Source organism: Meles meles, chromosome 9 (assembly GCF_922984935.1).
Source record: "Meles meles chromosome 9, mMelMel3.1 paternal haplotype, whole genome shotgun sequence".
In the NCBI taxonomy this organism is placed as follows: Eukaryota; Metazoa; Chordata; class Mammalia; order Carnivora; family Mustelidae; genus Meles; species Meles meles.
In genome coordinates this window covers 26669403-26695668 of record NC_060074.1, presented here as the reverse complement: position 1 = coordinate 26695668, position 26266 = coordinate 26669403, and the positions used below count along the sequence as shown (strand labels likewise).

The window sequence follows — 26266 nt, the reverse complement described above, 5'->3', positions numbered from 1 at the left end:
GAGAAATTCCACGCCCCTCCCCCCACCCCCCCATCCTCCGAATGCTTGCTTCCCTGCTAGAGGAATGAACCAGGTGATAGGATCTCAGATACCTACATCAGCGCTCTTGCAGGAAGCACACACTCTTGGATTCCCCAGTTTCTGCAGCGGGGCTGAAATGGATTAGATCTCAAATGGGGTAAAGGTTGCATCTTCCCTTCACTCCTGGGCGGGGAAAGGGAGATGAGGTGGAAGTGGGTTCGAGTTTATTTTGAAAATCATTTATTATTTTGGTTCTGTGGATAACCATAACGGCATCCCACTCCCCAACCCCCCCAACTCAGCGTTCAGCGTCCCTTGCAGAGGGTGAAAGGATCTGGACGCCAGATTTCTTCCCCTTCAGCTAAGCCGGCCCTTTCCTGTGTGCCAGAGGCACACAGCAACTGGAGCCAGAGCCTGCAGCCTTTCCTTCCCCAGGTGCCCTGGAGAATTCTATCTTAATTAACCATGAGAGCTAAAGCACGGGGGATTTTTGGAAATGGAGCACGCGCCCCTTTTTGTCTGCTTCCCTTCCTCCGGTCCACACAATGGCACCGAAATTTAAAAACAAACACCAAAACCCAACAAACAAGGGATCTCACCTACACACGCCGCGGACAAAGTCTGGCAGAGGACCCAGACCGAGTCGGGCAGCCGCCGCCGGGGAGCAGCTGTGGGCTGGGAAGATGGGGACCTGCCGCGGCGTGGGGGGTGGGGAGGCGCCGGGGGGCGGGGCGGAGCGGGGCGGCGGGGCGGGGCGGCGGGGCGGGGCGGAGCGGGGCGGCGGGGCGGGGCGGAGCGGGGCGGCGGGGCGGGGCGGCGGGGCGGGGCGGCGGGGCGGGGCGGCGGGGCGGCGCGGGGCGGGGCGGGGCGGCGGGGCGGGGCGGCGGGGCGGCGGGGCGGGGCGGCGGGGCGGGGGGGCGGGGCGGCGCCCGGGCGGTCACGTGGGCACGGTCCCTATACAGTCGCCCTTCCTAGACCAAGGAAACAGTGACCTTATCGCTCTCTGGACTCAGCCTCCCTGCAGACATGGCCGATTGGGGCGAGTGCAAGAGCTGCTTGGCGCCAGGCCTGCTGCAGCACCAACTGGCCATCGTCACGGGAGGGGCCACGGGTATCGGAAAGGCCATCACGGCGGAGCTGCTGCACCTGGGTACGCGAGCGGGCCCTCTGGGTCAGGCTACTTAAGATCAAGAGGTCGGCAGAGACACACACTAGCCTAAGGGGGTTTCCGGAGCCAGCAGGTACTCGGCAGGGCTGGGAGAGGTGGACCGGCCAAGCCCAGAGGCTGTACCTGTAGGCGACATTGAAACCGCGGGGGGAAAGGGAAGAGTTCTGTCTAAGAGATGCTGCAGAAGCGTTGAAGGATGAAACCACTCTTTGTGAACTGAAAGGAGGAGTTAGAATCAAAGATAACGTGGTCGAAGTCGGGAACAAGGAGACCTGTGGAAACGTGCTGTGGAATTCTTTATAGATGTGTTTAAAATGAACCCGTCGTATGGATTACCGAATGAGGAAACGCGGGAAGACTTTTCATATTTTTCTCTTTATCACTGGTTTATTTAATGATATCAGCATTGCCATTTCAGTTTCTGTTTTTATTAACTTACTTCCTCCTCATTATGGGTTGGACTTCCTTGCTTCTTTGCATTACTGCTGAACATTTTAATTTTACCTTATTGGATGCTGGTTATTTTTATGTTCATTTAACTATTCTTGAGCTTTGGGGCGCCTGGGTGGCTCAGTGGGTTAAGCTGCTGCCTTCGGCTCAGGTCATGATCTCAGGGTCCTGGGATCCAGTCCTGCATCGGGCTCTCTGCTCGGCAGGGAGTGTGCTTCCCTCTGTCTTCCTCTCTGCCTACTTGTGATCTCTGTCTGTCAAATAAATAAATAAAATTTTTAATAAATAAATAAATAAATAAAAATAAATAAATAAAAAATAAATATTCTTGAGCTTTGTTCTGTGTTAACTGCATCCCAGAAGTTGCTATTTCTGTGGCAACAGTTTGATACTTTAAGAGAGACTTGTTATATGTTAAGTATTGACCTGAATATTCTTTAATCTAGTTAATCTAGGGTAATTTTGCTTCACCACTCAGGCCATACCCTTCTGAGTATCTTACCCATTGCCTTTTCAAATGAGGTTTAGCCTGTTTGAAACACTATTTGCGGGGTACCTGAGTGGTTCAGTGGGTTAAAGCCTCTGCCTTTGGCTCAGGTCATGATCAGGTCCTGCCTACTTGTGATCTGTTTGTCAAATAAATTTAAAAAACCAAAAAAAAAAAAAAAAAAAAAAAGAAAAGAAAAAAGAAACACCATTTCCATTCCCTTCTTGGCCTCCGTTGACTCCCAACTTCATCTGGTCCTGGAATCTGAGTGGTTCCTCTTCCTCCTCCCTGGGCTGCACCTGCGAAACTCTCTCCAGGCAGCAAGCTGGGATGATCATAGGACTCCCACTGTTTGTTTCCACTCTCTGAGATCACTGTGCCATGCTACCCCTTGTCTTGTGCCTGAAAGCCGTTCTGCATTATACTTTGACCAGTTTTTTTGTTCCATTGGTCTGGAGGGTTAACTCCATTATTGATGTTTGATCCTAACCTGAGGCAGAAGTCCTGATTCACCATTTTATTTTTAAAGGTTTTATTTACTTATTTGACAGATCACAAGTAGGCAGAGAGGCAGGCAGATAGAGAGAGGAGGAAGCAGGCTCCCTGCTGAGCAGAGTCCCATGCAGGGCTCAATCCCAGGACCCTAGGATCATGACCTGAGCCTAAGGCAGAGGCTTTAACCCACTGAGCCACCCAGGCCCCCCCGATTCACCATTCTTTAATGGGCACACATGAAAGAATTTCTGAACTTTTTTTTTTTTTCTTCATTTAGACAACCCGTGAAAGCATATTTACCAACGAAAGCATGTTTACTATTTCTTGACTGTTTTCTTTTCAGGGTGTAATGTGGTCATTGCATCTCGTAACTTTGATCGATTAAAATCTGTTGCAAGAGAACTGAAGGCCAGCCTGCCCCCCAACAACCAGGCTCAGGTCACTCCCATAAAATGCAACATCCGCAATGAAGAGGAGGTAATGCAAATATGTCTATATCCTTTATTCATTCATTTTATTTACAGTGGTGGTCCCTAAAACTAGTGCTTCAGATGTTCCTGTGGTAGAGGTCTTAGATGACGTTAACTAGAAGCAGAGGTTGTAAAAGAGATTCTTTCTCTAATGATGTACTGAGTGTTACTTCCTGGGGGAGGAGAGGAAAGAAACAGTCTTTAAGGAAGCTAAACAGGGATGTAGGCTCAGCGAGATTGCTTTGTGTGCCTTTTGCCCTTTAAGTCATTTCTTTATTTTTTTTTAATATCTTATTTTTAAGTGATCAGTCATTTCTGCACCCAACGTGGGGCTCAAACTCACAACCCCAAGATCAAGAGTCACATGCTGTACCAACTGAGCCAGACAGGTGCCCCCTTTATGTAATTTCTTAATGGGAATTTTAACTGGATTTCGGCTACAGGTCCTGATACCATTTACTGCGACGGTAGACTGCACGTTCTTCTCCCAGAGAAGAAGCTCCCAGAGAGCTTCTCCCAGCTCTCAGTCCAACTAGCAAGTGAAGTTGTTAACCAGTTTACTTTCAACATTTTTTTAGGTGAAGAATTTGGTCAAATCCGCCTTAGATGTTTACGGTAAGATCAATTTTTTGGTAAACAATGGAGGAGGCCAGTTCACATCTCCTGCAGAACACATCAGTGCAAAGGGATGGCATGCTGTGATTGAGACCAACCTGACGGGCACCTTCTACATGTGCAAAGCAGGTGAGTATGATCAATAACCCAAAAAGGCAAGGTGTCTTTATTTAAAGATCAAAGAGAATCTTTTTTTTAACTTTAAAGATTTTATTTATTTATCAGAGAGAGAGAGAGAGAGAGCACACACATAAGCAGGGGGAGTGGAAATGGAGAAGCAGGCTACCCCTGAGCAGGAGCCCGATACCGGACTCAATCCTGGGACCCTGAGATCATGACCCAAGCTGAAGGCAGAGGGTTAACCCACAGAGCCACCTGGGTGCCCTAGATCGTAGAGAATCTTCCAAGAGAATTGTTGGGGGCTCAGAAACTCCATGTCTGCAGTACTGACTGCCCTGATTTGCTTGGATAGGACCAGAAATGTAAATTGCTGCTTTTCTGGATAGTAATTTGGCAATATTTGTAAAATATGGGTATGGTTTGATCTCACAATTTTACTTCTAGGAATTTATCATGAGAAAATCATTAAGAATCTGTACAAAGATATAGCTACGAAGTTGTTCCTGAAATTAAAAAAAAACAACAACAAAACCTCTCACACTTAGTTTTAAAGAAATGAATCTGTTTAATCTCTTGTAACTTGTCAAATCTTCAGGGAGAATGCCAGAATCCACATCCTTTCTGATTAACGACTAATTAGCATGCATGTAGATCTTTGGATCGGAACTTGTATTTCATAGGTGATGATATTCAACTCCTGACATTGAGTAATTCAAGGGTTTTGTTAAAACGATCGAAGACATTTTTGTGATGAAAACCACAGAACAGGTAGAATTCCAACCCAAAGGGTCTTCACGCTAATATGGATTAGGCTTTATATTCTTAATATCTCTAAGTCAAAATCTTGCAGACATTTCCAGCTTTCAACTTCATCTAACTAGTAGTATAAAGCTTTCCATTTGTGTGGCTGGCTGTTTCATGGGAACCTCTGATTTACAGCCCATTGGTCAGAAGCACATGTAACAAGCTGGACTTGTGATTGGCATCTGAGACTACCTCACACTTCTTAAAGAAATATTCCCATGACAGCTCTGGAAGTATCGGGAAAAACACAAAGATGATTTCAGCGTTCTTTTTTTTTTTTTTTTTTTTTTAAAGACTTTATTTATTTATTTATTTGACAGAGAAAGACACAGAGAGAGAGGGGACACAAGAGGGGGAATGTGAGAGGGAGAAGCACACTTCCCACTGAGCAGGGAGCCTGATGTGGGGCTGGATCCCAAGACCTTAGGATCATGACCTGAGCCAAAGTCAGACACTTAGTGACAAGCCACCCAGGTGCTCCCGATTTCAGAGTTCTAACACAGAGTACTATTTAAGCAAAAGCAGAAAGTCTGTGTAGGGTAATTGAAATAAATTTGTATCTTTTTATTTTTCATATATATATATATATTTTAGATATTTGATATGGCACATAGTTCTTTATTTTCATTTTCAGACTTTTCAGGCTATTCATGACCTCTTTCTTTCTTTCTTTTTTTAAAAAGATTTTATTTTTTGACAGAGAGCAAGAGAGCACCAGCAGGGGGAGCACAAGCAGAGGGAGAAGCAGGCTCCCCGCTGAGCAGGGAGCCTGATGTGGAGCTTGTTCCTAGGACCCTGGGATCATAACCTGAGCTGAAGGGAGATGCTTAACCGACTGAGCCACCCAGGCGCCCCCCTTTGATTCTTTCAGATGAGTTTTATATTCAGGATTTTTCCTCAAAACTCCTGGTGGGGAATTTGACTGGAATTGTATTCAACCTGTCAATAATTTGACAGTATGTTGAAATATTATCTCTGCACCATGGCGCATCTTTCTATTAATGGGTTCTTACTTTATATTTTTTGGCAAAGGTCGGTGGGTTTTGTCATGTAAATCTTTTTTAAGTAAGCTCCATGCTGGTCATGGAGCCCAACACAGAGCTTGAACTCATGACCCTGAGATCAACACCTGAACCAAAATCAAAAGTCAGGTGCTTAACTGAATGGGTCACCCAGGAGCCCCTCTCCTATTTTTTTACCAAGATTATACCTAGATATTTTGGATGACTCCTTCTAATGATTTTTATTTTTTAAGATCTTTAAAAATATTTTATTTATTTATTTGAGATCGACAGAAAGAGCACGAGCAGAGGGAGGGGCAGAAGGAGATGGAGAAGCACACTCCCCGATGAGCAGGGTGCCTGATGCAGGGCTTGATCCCAGGATCCTGGGATTGTGACCTGAGCTGAAAGCAGATGCTTGACTGACTGAGCCACCTGGGCACTCCGACGCCTGCTGTTTTGAATGGGCTCTTTTCCCAGTTATTTTCAGCTGGATTATTGTGGGTTTATGGAAGAACTACTTTTTCAAGTTCATCTCGTGGTTTTATCTAGTAATTTGTAGTTTATCTAACAGTTTTTGAGATTAGTCTTTCAGGTGTTTTAGCTACACAATTATGTTGTCTAAAAATAAATAATGTATTTCATTGACTGAAAGATACAGTCAATGTATCTTTGGTGAAATGCACCATCATTTTCTGTACTACTGAGAAAGTACAAACAGTGTTATTTGTATCCTAAGAAGCCACCAACTGTAAAACATATCCCAGTTTCAACAATTTCAGAATAATATGAAAGAATTGTCTTAGAGTCCAAAAATACCATATTTTATGTCTTCTTTTCTGGGGGCTTTACCTCCTTTTTCTGTCATGTAGTATGAATTGGGAAGAACTCCACTGGAAAGCTTTAGGTAATGATGGGAACCCATTCTTATTTTTGTCTAAGCTCTTAGTAGGAATGGGTCTTTCTTTGTTCTCTGGCCCTTAAATTCTAAAAATTAGTTTTCTATTGAAGTGAGTCTTGAGGGTACACATCTGACGTAGTCTTCATTTATATGAATAGAGTTGAAGGCTAAATATCAAATGGGGCTTCAAAAAAGGATAAGGAATGAGGGATGCCTGATGGCTTCGTCAGTTGAGGGTCTGACTCTTGATTTCAGCTCAAGTCATGAGCTCTCATGAGATCGAGTCCTGTGTAGGGTTCTAAGCTGGTTGTAGAACCTGCTTAAGATTCTCTCTTCTTCTCCCTCCACTGTTCCCCCCCCAACCCCACTCCCACTCTCTCCCCCTAAAAAAAAACACCAAAATTGAAAAGGAAATACTTAAGGAATTAACAAAAGAAGGATAAGACTTATATTTAAAAATGACAAAACATTGCTGACAGAAATGAATGATCAGAATAAATGGAAAAACATTCAAAATTTATGAATTGGAAGACTTGATACGGTTAAGATGGTAGTTCTTCCCGAATTGGTATGTAGGTTCAACACAGTCCCTATTACTTTTGCAGAAAATGACAAGCAGATCCTAAAATACATGTGGAAGTGCAAAGGACTCAGAGTAGCCACAACAGTTTTGCACACCAGGAAAGTTGGAGGACTTATACTTCTTGATTTCAAGATAATGTGGTACTGGCATAAGGACAGATGAATAGATATTTTGGACAAATTTGAAAGTCTAGAAATAAACCCTTATAGTTGTGATCAATCCCTTATATTTATGATTTTTGCCAAGGGGGCCAAGGCAGTTCTATGCGGGAAATAATCGTCTTTTCAGCAAATGGTCCTGGACAATTGGATATCCACATGCAAGAGGACCCTTCCCTCATAGCATAAGTAAAAGTTAACCAAAAGTACAAAATGGACCCTAGACCTTAATGCAAATAGTAAAATTGCATAACTTTTGGAAACAAATAAAGGACAAAATCTTTATGACCTTGACTTAGGCAGAGTCCTGAGATACACCATCTAGAATACCATGTATAAAGTAAAAAAACTGATAAACTTGACCTAATCAAACTTAAATATGTTTGCACTTCAAAAGACAACATTAAGAAAATGAAAAGATAAGCCAGACTGAGGGACATCACATATCTGATAAAGGACTTGTATCCAGAACATAGAAAGAGCTCTTATAATTTAGTATTAAGAAAACAAACCCATTAAAAAATGAGCAAAATATTTGAATAGATATTTTACCAAAGAAGATAAATGAACGGCTGATAAGTACATCCAAAGATTGTCAGCACCATTAGTCATCGGGACATCAGATCAAGACCTCAGTGAAGTATCACTTCATACCCACTAGAATGGTTATAATAGAAAAAAATTAGGCAATAATAGCATGGAGAAACTGCAACCCTCATGCATATCTGGTAGAAATGTAAAATAGTGGAGACACCAGAAAATAGTTTGGCAGTTACTTAAAAAGTTAAACATACAGTTACCATATGACCCAGCAGTTCCATTCCTAAGCATTTGCCCAAGAGAAATGAAAACATAGGTCCACCCAACAGTTTGTATTCTTCATCACCCACCAGTGGAAAGAATTCAAATGTTCATCCTCTGGTGAATAGACAAATGAAATATGGTCTGTCTATTCACTGGAATACGATTCGGCAATAAAAATTAACTATTGATACCGTTACCTTGTGGATGAACCTTACAGATATTATTCTAAGTAAAAGAAGCCAGACACAAAAGACCACATATGGTGTGATTGCATTTATGGGAAATGTCCAGAAAAGACAAGTTTATGTAAATGGAAAATAGATGAGGGTTTGTGTGGGGATGGCTTGGGCTGCAGATGGGCACAAAGCAGTGTTTTGGGGGTGATGGAATGTTCTAAAACTGGATTGTGATGGTGGTTGCATGACTTGTTGTATATTTATTGAAAATCATTAAATTGTACACATAAGTGGATGAGTTTCCGGATATATAAATTATATTCAATCAGGCTTTAAAAAAAAAGGAATTGTAAATTTAAAAGAATTTAAAGATTTTATTTATTTTTTTGGCAGGAAAGAGAGATCACAAGTAGGCAGAGAGGCAGGCAGAGAGAAGGGGTAGTAGGTTCCCTGCTGAGCAGAGAGCCTGAGACAGGGCTGAGCCAAAGGCAGAGCTTAACCCACTGAACCACCCAGGTACCCTGAAATTAAAAATTTTTAAATAACAAGCAAGATGGTGGGACAGTGAGTGAGAACAGAGTCAGGACGCTATTTCATATGATTGTCATTGGCTGTTTCCTGCAGTTTACAACTCCTGGATGAAAGAGCATGGAGGATCTATTGTCAACATTACGATGCTTATTAGAAACGGATTTCCAGGATTTGTGTAAGCATACTTAATATATATATACATTTTTTTCCCTATGTCTTTGGATTTTGTCCTCTGAATGGGGGGAGTGGGGTGAGAAAATTTCATAAGTCACAATCCTGAATCCTGTAATGAGTTTCAGTCTCAATACTTAACATTGCCCTTTATTTGAACTTCAAAAATGTACTTGCAAAACATTCCTATGCATATTAGACTTACCAGATTTACCAAGAAAATAGAAACAGGAGGCCCCATTAAATTTTATATTATGTCTATCCCAAATATTGCATGGGGCATGTTTATGCTAAAATATTTTGTTGTTTATCTGAAATTCAATTAACTGATTGTCCTCTATTTTATCCAGTAACCCTAATCCAGATGTCACTAAACTGGTCATCGATGTCTGAAGAGATTTTTTTTTGTTAACATGTAGGAATGAAACAAATTTAGATTAATTTAGATTTGAATACTGTGAATATGTATCTTCAATTTTAGACAGTACTGCTAAATTGTTATTCCGTAATGGAGTTTGACATGTTTGACTCTTACTCTGATTTTGGTAAATCTTTATGTTGGAAATAGATTAAAAAAAAAAAGTCAATCAGTGGAGTAACTTAGCCTCCTGGCTCAGTAGAGTCTTAATAATCTAAAAGGGCATCCACATAGAACAAAGAGAAAAACAGTGTGCCAGGAAGCTACTTGAAAACCACACGTTTAGCAGTTAAAATATCTGGTTTACAAAAAATTCATTTTGTATTTCTTTTATATCTGTTTCATTTTGATTTCTTTTGTATCTTTTATAAGTTCTGATTCCTTCCATTTTTTAATTAAAATTTTTAAAGATTTTTCCAACATAGAATATTTCTTTTTATGAAATAGACCTAGCCTAGTGTTATAAAAACAAAGCATGCTAGTTTTTACATATGTATAAAACTGCATAAGGTACAAAGTTGAGTGCTCTGTACCCTCTCATTCCAGAGATAGCCTGTTAACCAAGTAAGACAGTGACCTGACTTCCTTTATTATTAATATGTAATCTGGAATGTGCAGGGCGATATGAATATGAATATCCTGTTTGCCATTGTGATTTTTGTAACCATTGTTGATTCTTACCTGAATCGCTTACTATATTAAGATTCGGAAGATGGGGGCACCTGGGTGGCTCAGTGGATTAAGCCGCTGCCTTCGGCTCAGGTCATGATCTCAGGGTCCTGGGATCGAGCCCCGCATCGGGCTCTCTGCTCCGCAGGGAGCCTGCTTCCTCCTCTCTCTCTGCCTGCCTCTCTACCTACTTGTGATCTCTCTCTCTGTCAAATAAATAAATAAAATCTTTAAAAAAAAAAAAGATTCGGAAGATGTTGATTTTTCTGATTTCATAATTGCTTCTGTATTTATTAGCTGATATTCTTCTGTAAAATGACTTTTCTACAACAGCCATTCCTCTTTCTCTCTGTACTTATTATTATTATTATTCAATTTTTGGTAGACCACTATTAGGGACTTACTGATTTCTTTTCATATTCCTTTATTCAAATGCACGTACTATCTCAAACTTAGTAGAAATTTATATTGCTTCTACATTTTGCATTATAAATAATTCTGCAGTGACTAACACTGTACATGCTTGTTTCATATTTGTGGAATTGTATCTTCAGGGTATATCTTGGAAGTTGGATTGCTGGGTGAAGGTGAAGGGTACATGCATACTTTTAGGTATTTCTAGCCAACAAAGTATGAGAGTACATGTTCCCCAGAGCCTGACGGAAAATGTGTGTTCTCAACTTCTGGACAGTTCTCATGGTCAAGAAATGGTATTCTCTGTGGAGCATCTTTTGAGTTGTTGAAAGGCTATCTGGTGGGGCGCCTGGGTGGCTCAGTGGGTTAAGCCTCTGCCTTCGGCTTGGGTCATGATCTCAGGGTCCTGGGATCAAGCCCCGTGTCGGGCTCTCTGCTCAGCTGGGAGCCTGCTCCCTACTCCCCCACCTGCCTCTCTGTCTACTTGTTACCTCTGCCTGTCAAATAAATAAATAAAATCTTAAAAAAAAAAAAAAAGCCATCTGGAAATCTTGTGTGTATGTTTGAGTCATATTGCTGTCTTAGCACATTTTTCTTAATACTGTCTAGGGCTAGTCTATTTTCTATTAAATCTTTGCAGGGGAGTTTAGTCTGAGCTGCTGATTTTTTTTTAATTACAAAATTTTTTTTTTATTTTTTAAAGATTTTTTTTATTTATTTGATAGATAGAGGTCATGAGTAGGCAGAGAGGCAGGCAGAGAGAGAGGAGGAAGCAGGCTCCCCACTGAGCAGAGAGCCTGATGTGGGGCTCGATCCCAGGACCCTGAGACCATGATCTGAGCCAAAGGAGAGGCTTTAACCCACCGAGCCACCCAGGTACCCCTTAATTTTAATTAATAAATAATTGTGAGGGCAAAAGATAGGTCAAAAGAGCAACTCATGGCTCCCATGGACAGTTTGTAACTCAAATGCCCATCAGTGGGTGAATGACTAAACACACTGTGGTATATCTGTATAACAGACTACTAGTTGGAAAGAAGAGGTAATGAACTATTAACTCATGCAACAACATGGATGAATCTCAAAATAATTATTCCTTTTTTAAAAATTATGTTGTCTTAATCACCATAAAGTACATCATTAGTTTTGATATAGTGTTCCATGTTTTTGTATAACATTTACTGTTTTTGTATAACAGCCAGTACTGATTGTAATATGTGCCCTCCTTAATGCCCATCACTGGGCTAACCCATCCCCCTGCTCCCCTCCCCTCTAAAACCTTAGTTTGTTTCCCAGAGTCCATAGTCTCTCACGGTTTGCTTACCCCTCTGATTTTCCCCCCTTCATTTTTTCCTTCCTTCTCCTAATGACTTCCATGCTATTCCTTATGTTCCACAAATAAGTGAAACCATATGGTAATTGTCTTCCTCTTTTTGACTTATTTAACTTAGCATAATCTCCTCCAGTTCCATCCATGTCAATGCAAATGGTGGGTATTCATCTTTTCTGATGGCTGAGTAATATTCCATTGTATTTATGAATAAATAATCTTCTTTATCCATTGCTCTTTTGAAGGTCATCTTGGTTCCTTCTACAGTTTGGCTATTGTGGCCATTGCTGCTGTGAACATTGGGGTACATGTGGCCCTTCTTTCCACCACATCTGTATCTTTGGGGATAAATATCCAGTAGTGCAGTTGCTGGGCATAGCATGGCTCTATTTTTAACTTTTTGAGGAACCTCCACACTCTTTTCCAAAGTGGGTGCACCAACTTGCATTTCCTTTCTCCACATCCTCTCCAACATTTGTTATTTCTTGCCTTGTCAATTTTTGCCATTCTAACTGGTATATATGAAATAAGGTATATTTCAATGTGGTTTTGATTTGAATTTCCCTGATGGCTAATGAATGACGTTGATCGTTTTTTCACGTGTCTGTTAGCCATTCATTTGTCTTTGGAGAAGTGTCCGTTCATGTCTTCTGCCCATTTTTTGACTTGATCATTTGGTTTTTGGGTGTTGAGTTTGAGAAGTTCTTTATAGATCTTGGATACCAGCCCTTTATCTGTAGTGTTATCTGTGAGTATCTTCTCCCATTCCGTGGGTTGCCTCTTTGGTTTGTTGACTGTTTCCATTGCTGTGCAGAAACGTTTGATCTCGATGAAGTCCCAAACGTTCATTTTCGCTTTTGTTTCCCTTGCCTTTGGAGACCTGTCTTGAAAGAAGTAGCTGTGGCTGGTGTCGAAGAGGTTACCGCTTATGTTCTCCTCTAGGATTTTGAGAGATTTCTGCCTCACATTGAGGTCTTTCATCCATTTAGAGTTTATCTCTGTGTATCGTGTAAGAGAATGGTCAAGTTTCATTCTTCTGTATATAGCTGTCCAGTTTTCTCAGCACCATTTATTGAAGAGACTGTCTTTCCGTTGGATATTTTCTCCTTCTTTGTTGAAGATTATTTGACCATAGAGTTGCGGGTCCACATCTGGGCTCTCTATTCTGTTCCACTGATCTATGTGTCTGTTTTTGTGCCCGTACCATGCTGTCTGGGTGATCTCAGCTTTGTAATATAGCTTGAAATCAGGCAACATGATGCCCGAGCACTTTTTTTTTTTCTTTTTCAGCATTTCCTTGGTGGTTCAGGGTCTTTTCTGGTTCCATATAAATTTTAGGATTGTTTGTTCCAGGACTTGGAAAAAACCATTGGTGTTTTGACCAGGATGGCGTTGAAAGTATAGATTGCTCTGGACAGCATAGACATTTTAACAATGTTTATTCTTCTGGTCCATGAGTATGAAATGTTTTTCCATCTTTTTGTGTCTTCAGTTCCTTTCACGAGTGTTCTGTAGTTCCTCGAGTACAGATCCTTCACCTCTTTGGTTAGGTTTATTCCAAGGTATCTTATGGTTTTTGGTGCTATTGTAAATGGAATCAGTTCCCTAATTCTCTTTCTTCTGTCTCATTGTTGGTGTATAGAAATGCAACAGATTTCTGTGCATTGATTTTGTATCCTGCCACATACTGAATTGCTGTATGAGTTCTAGTAATTTGGGAGTGGAGTCTTCGGGTTTTCCACGTAAAGGATCATGTCCTCTGCAAAGAAAGGGAATTTGATTTCTTCTTTGTGGATTTGAATGCCTTTCATTTCTTTTGTTTTCTAATTGCTGTTGCTAGGACTTCTGGTACTATGTTTAAGAATAGTGGCAAGAGTGAGCATCTTTGTCACGTTCCTGATCTTAAGGGGAAGGCTCTCAGCTTTTCTCCATCAAGAATGATTTTCGCTGTGGGTATTTCATAGATGGTTTTTATGAAATTGAGGAATCTTCCTTCTGTCTCTACACTCTGAAGAGTCTTAATCAGGAAAGGATGCTGTATTTCGTCAAATACTTTTTCTACATCAATTGAGAGGACTATATGGTTCTTATCTCTTCTCTTATTAATGTGTTCTATCACACTGATTTGCGTACATTGAACCACCTTGCATCCCAGGGACAAATCCCACCTGGTTATGATGGATAATCCTTTTTTTTTTTTTAAAGATTTTATTTATTTATTTGACAGAGAGAGATCACAAGCAGGCAGAGAGGCAGGCAGAGAGAGTGAGAGGGAAGCAGGCTCCCTTCAGAGCAGAGAGCCAGACGTGGGACTCGATCCCAGGACCCTGAGATCATGACCTGAGCCAAAGGCAGCGGCTTAAACCACTGAGCCACCCAGGCGCCCCGATGGATAATCCTTTTAATGTACTGTTGGATCCTAATGGGTAGGGTCTTGTTGAGAATTTTGGCATCTGTATTCATCAGGAATATTGTTTTGTAATTCTCCTTTTTTATAGGGTCTTTGCCTGGTTTTGGGATCAACGTAATGCTGGCCTGACAGAATGAGTTTGGAAGTTTTCCTTCTGTTTGTATTTTTGGAAAGAGCTTCAGGAGAATAGGTATTATTTCTTATTTGATTGTTTGGTAGAATCTTCCAGGGACTCTTGTTTTTTGGGAGGTTTTTGATCACTACTTCAATATCATTACTGGTTATTGGGTCTATTCAGGTGGTCAGTTTCTCGCTATTACAGTCTTGGTAGTTTTTAGGTTTCCAGGAAGACATCCATTTCTTCCACGTTCCTTAATTTATTGGCATATAGTCATTGATAATAATTTCTAATAATTGTTTCTGTTTCCTTGGTGTTAGTTGTGATCTCTCCCCTTTCATTCATGGTTTTATTAATTTGGGTCCTTTCTGTTTTCTTTTGGATAAGTCTGGCCAATTGTTTATCAGTCTTATTAATTCTTCAAGGAAGCAGCTTCTAGTTTCGTTGATCTGCTCTACTATATTTCTGGTTTCTAATTCGTTGATGTTTGCTCTAATCTTAATTATTTCTCTTCTTGTGCATTTGCATATTCTCTTAGGCTTTATTTGTTGTTTTTTTCCAGTTCCTTAAGGTGTAAAGTTAATTTGTGTATATGCGATTTTTCTATTTTTTTTTGAGTGAGGCTTGGATGGCTATGTGTTTCCCCCTTAGGATCACCTTTGCAGTATCCCATAGGTTTTGTACCAATGTGTTTTCATTCTCATTGGTTTCCACGAATTATTTATGTTCTTCTTTGATTTCCTGGTTGATCTAAACATTCTTAAGCAGGGTGAGCTTTAGCTTCCCAGTGTTTAAATTTCTTCCAAACTTTTTCTTATGATTGAGCTCCAGTTTCAAAGCATTATGGTCTGAGAATATGCAGGGAATAATCTCAATCTTTGGTATTGGTTGATACCTGATTTGTGTCCCAGTATGTGGTTTATTCTGGAGAAAGTTCCATGTGTGTTTGAGAAGAATAAGTATTCTGATATTTTAAGGTGAAATGTCCTGTAGTATATGTATGAGGTCCATCCGGTCCAGTGTGACATTCTGAGCTCTTCTTTCTTTGTTGATTTTCTGCTTAGATGATCTATTGCCGAGAGTGGAGTGCCGAGGTCTCTTATGTAGTGGCTGCTCCCATGTTGGGGGCATAAATATTTACAATTGTTCGATCCTCTTGTTGGAAAGACCCTTTAAGAATGATATAGTGTCCTTCTGTATCTCTAAGTGCAGTCTTTAGCTTAAAATCTAATTTTTCTGATATGAGAATTGCTACCCCAGCTTTCTTTTGAGGTCTGTTGGTATGAAAAATGATTCTCTATCCCTTCACCTTCAGTCTGGATGTACCTTTAGGTTCAAAATGAGTTTCTTGTAGGCAGGATAGGTATGGGTCATGTCTTTTTATCCAGTCTGCAACCCTGTGCCATTTCATGGGAACTTATGTTAACATTGATGTTAAGAGTGATTATTGAAAGATACGATTTTATTGTCTGTAATTCCTGTTCTATATCACTGTTGGGGTTTTTCTCCTTTTATGGAACCCCCCTTAATATTTCTTATAGGGCTTGCTTTGTGGTCATATATTCTTTCAGTTTCTGCCGTTCTTGGAAGCTCTTTGTCTCTCCATCCATTTTGAATGACAGCCTTGCTGGATAAAGTATCCTTGCATTCATGTTCTTCTCATTTAGTACCCTGCATTTGTCTTGCCTTTTTGTTTACGTTGTAGAAGTATTGAAAAAAATTGGTTGGTGCTGTATTCACGGAGAGTCATGCATCCTTCTGCTTCCTATTTATAAATTAGAGGAAGACAGTGAGGCATTGTGACAACCTTCAAGACAGTTTATCACTCACCGTCTGTTCCAGTACAGATTGTAAGAGGTTTTAAATCATATCTGATATAGAAACGAGGCCTTCATACTTCAGAAAACTGGTCAGTGAAAGAACAGCTGTGAGACCTGTCATGGAAATGGTAACATAGAATTTCAGTCAAGTCATAGTTCAAATAAATGTCTGTCCCTCTGGGGTTGTCCTTTAGAAGACGAGTGACTAGGGCAGCACTTAATGTGACACAGTCATCACTCCAAAGCTGAATTGTCCAGTATCTGTTCTGTTCCAGTGGGCACCACTTTCTCTTCCTGGAAAGGGAATCTTCTCAAACCCCCATGGTCCATTGAGGCATCTCATCCACCTGGACCTCCCAGGAATGCCCACCAGAATCAAGTCTTTCAGAACACAGGACTGGATAAGCTAGAAGTCTCTCTGGAATTGAATGAACTCTCTGCTTTTGCCTTCACAGTTGTCAAAGTTTTTTCTGGTTTTGGTCTTTGTTGTTGTTTTTTATCCTCAGAGAGAAGCAGATTAGGACGTGCTGTTCTGGGATCCAGAGTAACTTCTTTCAGTCCTTGTATCACTTTTAGGAGATCTGAATACCATGGAGGAAGACCGCATCCTTCTGTCCTTAACTGGAAAGGACGAGAGCGTGGGCCTCAGGCTCCCCGGCTGCACATGCCCTTGCCATCCATCAGCAGTTTCACTTCTGACGTCATACCCTTTTCTGTCACCTTCTCTGGTAGATCGTTGAGTATGGAAATGTAATCTCAGCATGTTGTTATGTTTGCGTTAAGTTTCTACTGAATGTCCTTCTCTTCCTCTGTGAAGCTTGAGAAAACTGTGTAGGGGAGGAAGGAGAATTTTCCCTCTACCCTTCTGAGTTCTTAGTAGAGACCCCTGCAATAAAAGACAAATCAACAAGACAAAAACAACTTTATTCATATGTATACATCATGTGTCTGCGGGAGATACCCAGGGAGAAATGAGTAGCTTCCAGGAGTGGCTTAGAGCTCAGACTGAAGCACTCTCTTAGAAAAGACAGGGGAAGAAAGATGGAGGCCTCGTAAAGGAGAGTAAATGGTTTTTACGAAAGATGCGTGGGCCCCTTGGAAAAATAGATGGGAGGTATGGTAGCTTGTGACAGAGTGTGTCTGGGTGTGATGTCAACTTCTAGTCTTTATACAGCGGTGACCACAGGCAGTCTTCCCTGGGTGATGAAACCCTTGGGGAGGGGATTTATGGTGATTGAGCTCCTTTTGGGGGAACCCAGTCTATACTTAGGCAGATAAGGGGAGTTCAGAGAAGGCTTCTCCCTGCATTTGCTATTTTTCAAGTGCCTACAGCTCAAAATAATATATCAAAGCTGTATATTTTGGGTGGCGCGTCCGGAGCTCCTACTGTCACATTTCGGAGTGGCGTATTCTGTTGCCCTGCATCTGTCTCTTGCTCATGTATAACAAACTGGTTCAGATGCTGAAATTCAGTAACTTCTGTCTCTGGTTTTCCACCTCTGTCTCTCAGTTCTAGTGGCTTTCTCTCTTGGGCAGTTGCACCAGCTTCTGAACGCCTGCCACTTGCTTCTTCTTCAGGGGGTCAACATAACTGCTGAGGCTTTTCCTATGATGAGAGGCAGAACCTCATGTAGTGGCCCTGGTGATCAGGGCACTGAGTGCAAGGGGACAAACACCTCTAGGTCCCCCTGACAGAGAAGGGGCAGGGCTTCATTGCAATTCTACGTAAGCATGTTTATTCCTGCCCCTGCCTCTTACTTCTGGTGTTGTGGAGAAGCCTGGAAATTCCCATTATCCTTCCAGCTGAGTGTTGCTTTTGGGCTGCTCTTAGCATTGGGGGTGGTAGGCAGGGCAAGGGAACACGTCCTATAGATCGACCCAGGACTGCCGTTTGCAGTAGCAATAGAAGTTGTGGCCATACCTGATGGTGATGGGATCACTTGGGTAATTCTGACAAAGTGGTTGTCCTCTGCCTGGAGTCCCACTAAGGTTACTGTGGCCAACACTGGGACAGAGATGGGTTTTCTCCAAAGAGGTTGGGGTCTGTAGGTCCTCTCTAGTGAGAAGTGGATATGCCCCCAGATCTGACATACTTGGTGCCAAGGACCTTATAATTGGAAATTCTAAGCCGCAGTGTACATTGTGCATAAGACCCCATATCGATGCAGACCTTTTTTGAACTTTCTATCTAAAAATATATTAAAATTTACTTAAATTTCAGTGTGTCTAGAAATTCTATTGATACTATTTTTAGCCTAATATGAATTTCTTATGCCTTGTCATCTAAAATTGATATAAACGATAACCACCTTTTTGGGTGGTTATTTTGGGGTAACCCCCAAAATAACCAATCTGTTCATTTTTCTACATAATAAGATCTTCAAAATATTTCTCTCATGGTCATGGTGTTTTGAAGGATCTTGTGTGGGCTGGTCACACACAATTGACTATCAGATGCCTGTGTTTCGGCTTTAACGTTGAAGGACCCACTTCTTTCCCACTGTTCAGACGAAGACTCCAAAAACAGACTCAACAAGAACTTATCTGTGGGGATCTGACAGGCCACTGACATTCCTGTCACTTCTGTTAAGGAGAGAAATACTGAGTGGAAGCTGATCGGAATTGTTATGCTTTGTCTTTTACAGGCATTCTGGAGCCGCTAGAGCAGGGGTTTACAACCTCACCAAGTCCTTGGCTGTGGAATGGGCTAGCAGTGGAGTAAGGATCAACTGTGTTGCCCCTGTAGGTAAACGTTCCATATGAACGCTGTTGACAAGTTGTGCTTTTCTGATTCACTTTGTATTGTCGATGGAGGTATTTGTTCATATGCATGCAGACTAGGAAACACAGGTTTTTAAAAATAGGTAAAATTGGAGAGACTTATGCTTCGATTTACGACTAGACTGTCAAGCAGGTGAAAGGAAGTCAATGATTCTCAGTCTTGGCGGTATCTTAGAATCATCCAGGAAATGTTTAAAAAACATTGAAAGGTAAGATTGATTCCCTACTATGGAGTTGACGTGTTGGTCTTTTTAAAAGCCACCTAGGAAATTCAGATGCGCAATGAAGACTGAGAACCCCTGCTTCAGAGAACGAATATTTGCCAGATCCAGATTATGTTGTTATTTCTTGGTGTATCCTTAATGCTTCTTTTTTTTTTTCCTTAATGCTTCTTTAGGAGAGAGTGAAAAAACTAAGGTCTAATTCAAGTTAAAGATTGATTAGAAGTGAAGAGAAAATGTCTTGGGAACATACTTGAAAACTAGTAAATGCCAAATCAAAGAATTCCCAAATAATTGAAATTTTATTTATTTATATTGGATTCAAATATTTTATCTGTGGTTTTACCATAATGAAAACCCGTGAAACCTTTATATTTTCCATGTCTCACATTACCACAGCCCAGGCTTCTGTTACAAATCAGAGAAGTCTGGTGGAAAACACAATAGACTCCTCTATCCCCCTTTTCCCACTTAAGTGCCTCTCTGATCTATTCGTCGAATTATTTTTTAGAGAACACATCTTTTCAGGAAACATACAGGGCTTGGCTCGTTATTCAGGGAGAAGAGTTCACAAAATGAACATTCATATAATCCACTTGTAATCATGGTTAACTGTACTTCCTTGATGATACTGAGAAAAATTAGTATTAGAAATGTTGACTTTTCTATTAAGCCACTTTTTTAGTGTTGGTTGATGACTGCCTTGATGTCTTTGTGATTTTAAAATTTAGTTTTATGTACTTCATTTTGTTCTTTTTTTATTCTTAAACATAGGGAGTCATTTATTCCCCGACAGCTGTTGAAAACTATGGTCCATCGGCAAAAGACTTATTTGGAGGGTTCTTTAAGAGAATCCCAGCTAAGCGAATTGGAGTTCCTGAGGAGGTAATGTATATTTCTAACATTGATTCCAATTGCTTTCCTTTATACTTTGTAATATTGTGACATTTGGTGTCCTTTTTACACAGTCTCATAGTTGATAGAGGCTGACAGAGATGAGTGGTCCCATTGCCACCAGCCCATTTCCCCTACACTTTCTGGCTCTGTGCCTTACACACTCACAGCTCTCTTTATCCAGAACGGAAAGCAGTGTGAATGAAGAACAGCCTGGTTTTATTTCATTGCACTTTTCAGCTATGTTATTTTATCACATGGCCTTTGTTGGTACACAGGACCCTAAGCCAAATCAGGTGAAGTTCTGTACTTCACTTCCAGAACTATGTGAAATTCAATACTTGGTTTCTGTACGGTGACCAGATTTAAGTATGTAGAAATCAGTAGGTTTCTTAAAGGCCAGCAATATCAGTCTTAAAATACAATGGAAAAAGGATATTGTTTCTATAATAATAATAAAAATGGAACTACGTGATATAAACTTAGCTCTAAACAACAAGAAATTTATTCCTGAAGAACAGGAAAAAAGAATAAATAGAAACATGTCATAATCCTCAATAGAGAGAATCAATTTCATTAAAATCATGGTTCCCTTTGTTTGATGACAGAGGGTCGCTACACTTCTGGTGAGCGTAGCATAACATAGAGTTGTGAGATACTATGTTGTATGCTTGAAACTAATGTAATATCGAGTGTCAACTGTACTTCAATAAAAAAGAGTAATAAATAATAGGGTGCCTGGGTGGCTCAGTTGGTTGAGCGACTGCCTTCGGCTCAGGTCATGATCCCGGACTTCCAGGATTGAGTCCTGCCTTGGGCTCCCAGCTCTTTGGGGAGTCTGCTTCTCCCTCTGATCTTCTCCTCTCTCATGCTCTCTCTCACTCATTCTCTCTCAAATAAATAAATAAAATTTAAAAAAATAATAATAATAAACAATAAAAATATATAATATCAAGTTTCCCTAAACTAATGCATACATTTGATATAATTTTGGCATTAAACACACTGATTCTAAAGTTTGTCTAGAGAAATATTAAAGCAAAAGCAGCCAAAAAGTATTTTGAAAAAGAATAATGGGGGGGGATTTGACCTTCCCAGTATCAAAACATATTATAAATGTCATACTTGTTTAGGGTATCTGGTGCTGACACGAACAGAATAAATTTAGTGGAACAGAATGTACTCCTTTATCAGTACCATGTGTATATAAGGAGTTTAATAGGATAAAAGTAGCTTTTCAAGTCTGCGAGGAAAGGATTGACCATTTAGCGTAAGTCTTATGGCAATTGGCTGTTTCATTAGAAAGACATTAGGCCTCTTACCTCATATCATTTACAAAATAATTTTCACATATATTGAAGTGCTAAATGTAAAAGCAAAAACCATTAAAGTCTTCAAAGAAAAAGTTTTCTAAATTCTAAACTAGCTTTCGTTGGCATTTTGATGTTTTTCTTTCCAGAAACTTACTAGGCATACCCCAAAAGAACCATATTTACCAACCTTTTTACAGATTGGGATTCTACTGTATGTGTTTTTCTGCCACTTGCCTATGGCTATACCATGATATGTTTAATTAGATTCTACTGTAACATGTCTAGATTCCATTTATATTTTTGTTATTGTGGTAATTTTAAAAAATATTTATTTATGTATTTTTTATAAAATTTTTTAATAAATTTTTTAAATAAATAATGTATTTTTATCCCCAGGGGTGCATGCCTGTGCATTGCCAGGTTTACACACTTCACAGCACTCACCATAGCACATACCATCCCCAATGTCCATAACCCCACCCGCCTCTCCCGACCCCCTCCCCCCAGCAACCCTCAGTTTGTTTTGTGAGTTTAAGAGTCACTTATGTTTTGTCTCCGTCCCCATCCCATCTTGTTTCATTTATTCTTCTCCTACCCCCCAACCCCCCATGTTGCATCTCCACATCCTCTTATCAGGGAGATCATATGATAGTTGTCTTTCTCCGATTGACTTATTTCACTAAGCATGATACCCCCTAGTTCCATCCACGTTGTTGCAATTGGCAAGATTTCATTTCTTTTGATGGCTGCATAGTATTGCATTGTGTATATATAGCACGTCTTCTTTATCCATTCATCTTTCGGTGGACATCTACGTTCTTTCCATAGTTTGACTATTCTGGACTTTGCTGCTATAAACATTCGGGTGCATGTGCCCCTTCGGATCACTATCTTTGTATCTTTAGGGTAAATACCCAGTAGTGCAATTGCTGGGTGGCAAAGACCCCAGGAAAGTGTGCCTTAACCAAATCAGAAGAGCCCCCAAATTGTGGGGGAGAGAAAGGGGATAAAAAGAAGTTCAGAAAAAAAAAGAAATTAAAAAAAGAAAACAATAAAGAAAAAATATGAAAAAGAAAAAAAATGTATATATATAGATATATATATATATTAGATAAACTAGTCAAAAAACGTTAAAAAAGAAAAGGGTAAAGGTTAAAAAAAATTTAGCATAAGAAAAAAAATGAAATTAAAAAAAAATTAGATTAACTGCCAGACGAAAGAATCATGAGGAGAAAGTCATTAGTTCTGTGCTTTGCTTTCTCCTCCTCTGGAATTCTGCTGCTGTCCTTGGTAGGTGAACTTGGTTTGGCTAGATTTTTTTTGTTGATATTCTGGGGGAGGGGCCTGTTGCAGTGATTCTTCAGTGTCTTTGCCTGAGGCAGAATTGCACTGCCCTTACCAGGAGCCGGGCTAAGTAATCCGCTCGGGTTCGCTCTCGGGAGCTTTTGTCCCCTGAACGCTTTCCATAGAGTTCCGGAGGACAGGAATGAAAATGGCGGCCTCCCATTCTCCGGCCTGGAGGAGCCGAGAGCTCAGGGTCCCACACCTCAGTGCGCCCTGAGAGAAAAGTGCCCAATCACTCCCATCTCCCTGGCCTCCAGCTGCACTCCAAGCTCACCCAGCCTGCGACTGGTTCAAGGTAACCCCGAGCTGAGAGCTCACTCCTCGGCTCTGTCTCTGTAGCCGGCTTCCCTGGTCTAATACCTGTGAGCTCTGCGATACTCAGACACCCCTCACTCCTTCTGTGACCCTGCGGGACCTGGGGCCACGCTGACCCCGCATGGGCTTCACCCCAGTTTAGCCTCTGGAGCGATGTCCCTCGGTGGAGCAGACTTTTAAAAGTCCTGATTTTGTGCTCCGTTGTTCCACCGCTTGCCAGGAGCTGGCCCCTTCCCCCACGGTGTATCTTCCCGTCGCTTTGGATTCACTTCTCTGCCGGTCCTACCTTTCAGAAAGTGGTCGATTTTCTGTTTCTAGAATTGCTGTTCTTCTCTTCAATCTCCCATTGGATTTGTAGGTGTTTGCAATGGTTTGATAAGCTATATAGCAGATCTCCTGCTACCTGATCTAGTCTCAGCCTGCTACTTCTCCGCCATCTTGACCCCTCCCCAATATTGTGGTAATTCTATAGTGAACATCCCTGAACACAGACGTGCACTCTTGTGTCAGGAGTAACTTTCTCAACTTCTTGAAGTAAAATAGTTTTGCATATTAAGCTTTTGGAGGATACTATTAAATCAGACATTCGATGGGTCATTTTAAGCACGATGTTTGGATTTCTATTCTGAAAACTAAGAAGTGTTTTAAAAGATTTTAATCAAGGAGGTGATATGATTAAATTTTTATTTTGGACAGAACACTCCCTTTGTTTATGTGAACTATATTATCTCTATTTGCTGTTTAGAAATCAAAATTAAGAAGTTTAAGGAATATTTATAAATTCAGTTAAAATAAAAGTAATATGGGGCGCCTGGGTGGCTCAGTGGGTTAAAGCCTCTGCCTTCGGCTCCGGTCATGATCCCAGAGTCCTGGGATCGAGCCCCGCGTCAGGCTCTCTGCTCCACGGGGAGCCTGCTTCCTCCTCTCTCTCTCTCTGCCTGCCTCTCTGCCTACTGCTGATCTCTGTCTGTCAAATAAATAAATAAAATCTTTAAAATAAAATAAAATAAAATAATAGTAATAAAGACATTACGTGTTAACATAAATAATATTTTTAGTGAATAGTTGTACTTTGGAAAGCAAAAGAAAACCATTTTTTGCATTTGTTTTACACTTTTCTAACTCTCATTCATGTATGGCTTAACAAAATACAGCTGGAGGCGCACGTCCGTGTCTGCATTCCATATGTTACTATATATTGTTTTGTTTAAAGCATATGAAGAAATCCAGTTTCATGTACATGTACATTTAGAAAACGGAGGAGCGTTTTAATGGCCTTTTTAGATAATTGTGGATTTTCCTCTTTGATATTTGACAAGTGGCTGTTTCTTAAAAACGGGTTGCAATGTGGATTGACCTCAAACCATGTTGATGAATCTCTTGTACTCTGTTACATGAAAACCCATTAGTGTTTCTTACACTTTGATTAGATCTTTCACCCAAACATGATTTTGTGACATAATTTATTGTTCTTTTGGAAAAACTGGCCCACCGTGTTATGGAGAACTTCTGGATGTTGACACACAATCCATTATACAATATCAAATGATCACATTTGTGAGGAGTCCAAGATTGCGGGAAGTGGGAGACCTCATTCTGAACATCTGTGAACTTAAGTAGAGATCTAAGAAAAGAATTACTAGATTCAAATAGAATCTATTTGATTCTATTCTATTCTACAGATAGAAAAGTGAACACGTTCTGCAGAAATGACAAGACAGAAAAACTCCCCTCAAAAAAGAGAATGAGAGGCAGTACTGACCACCAAGAACCTAATCAGTATGGATATAATAATAAGTAAGATATCAGAGCTAGAGTTCAAAATAACGATTATACTAATTGGGCTTGAAAAAAGCATCGAAGACACTAGAGAATCCCTTTCTGGGAAAATAAAAGGTGGGGGGACTAAAATCTAATAAGTAAAAATAAAAAAGGCTATTAATGAGATCCAATAAAAAATGGAGGCTAAATTTTTTCGGTAGGATACATGAGGCAGAAGAGAGAATTAGTGATGCAGAACAAAATGATAGAGAATAAATAAGCTGTGAAAAAGAGAGATAAACAACTACTGGAGCACGTGGGGGAGAATTTGAGAGATAAGTGATACCATAAAGCAAAACAGTATTAGAATACTTGGGATCCCAGAAGAAGAGGAAAGAGAGGAGGGTGCAGAAGGTATGTTGGAGCAAATTATAGCTGAGCACTTCTGTAATCTGGGGAAGGAAACACACATTCACGTCCAGCAGACACAGGGAAGCCCCCTAAAAGCAATAGAAATAGATCAGCACCTCAGTATAAAACAGTGAATCTCGGAAATCAGAGACAAAAAATGTCCTGAATGCAGCTCCAGACAAGAGGTCCATAACCTACAAGGGTAGAAACATTAGATGAGCAGCAGACATTTCCACAGAGAACCTGGCTGGCAAGAAAGGATTGGAATGATACAGTGAGTGTGCTAAATGAGAAGAACATGCAGTCAAGAATATTTTTTCAACAAGGATATCATTCAAAATAGAAGGAAAGGTAAAAAGCTTCCAGGACAAACAGAAACTAAAAGAATTTGTGATCACCAAACCAGCCCTGCAAGAAATATTAAAGGGGATCCTTTAAACATCAAGAGAGCTTAACGGTGACATAGACCAGAAAGGAACACAGTCAATATACAGAAACAGTGACTTTACAATGGCACTAAATTGATATCTTTCCATGGTTACTCTGAATGTAAATGGGCTAAATGCCCCAATCAAAAGACACAGGTTATCAGGTTGGATAAAAAAGCAAGACTTGTCGATATGTTATCAGCAGGAGAGTCATTTTAGACCCAAAGATACCTCCAGATTTAAAGTGAGGGGTTGAAAGTCATTCATTGTGCTAATGGACATCAAAAGAAAGCTGGGGTGGCAATCCTTATATCAGACAAAGTGGATTTTAAACTGAAAACTGTAATAAAAGATGAGGACGGATGCTATATTATAATTGAAGGGTCTATCCAACAAGAAGATCTAACAATTGTAAACATTTATGCCCCTACATGGGAGGAGCCAATTTTATGAGCCAACTAATAACAAAATTTAAAAAAATCAATAATAAGAGTAGGGGATATTAATGCCCCCCTCACTGTAATGGACAGATGATCCAAGCAGAAGATAAACAAGGAAACAAGGCTATGAATGACACACTAAACCAGCTGGACCTCACAGATCTATTCAAAACATTCCATCTTAAAGCAGCAGAATATACATTCTTCCCAAGTGCTCATGGAAC

At 40.5% G+C, this 26266-nt stretch overlaps 1 protein-coding gene across 3 annotated transcripts in view; it reads left to right on the top strand.

The window, feature by feature from the left end:
• Positions 1-987: 987 nt before the first annotated feature.
• The window catches only part of LOC123950713 (peroxisomal trans-2-enoyl-CoA reductase-like), a 34663-nt gene continuing 9384 nt past the window's right edge, over positions 988-26266 (top strand). For 2 of the 3 annotated variants that reach the window (XM_046019010.1, XM_046019008.1), the window contains exons 1-6: positions 988-1171; positions 2965-3098; positions 3670-3835; positions 8878-8959; positions 18780-18876; positions 19911-20021. In XM_046019010.1, coding sequence (XP_045874966.1) covers positions 1048-1171; positions 2965-3098; positions 3670-3835; positions 8878-8959; positions 18780-18876; positions 19911-20021 — 714 coding nt within the window. In that variant the 5' untranslated portion in view covers positions 988-1047. The remainder of the gene's footprint in view (positions 1172-2964; positions 3099-3669; positions 3836-8877; positions 8960-18779; positions 18877-19910; positions 20022-26266) is intronic. The other variant, XM_046019007.1, reaches the window with a different exon arrangement.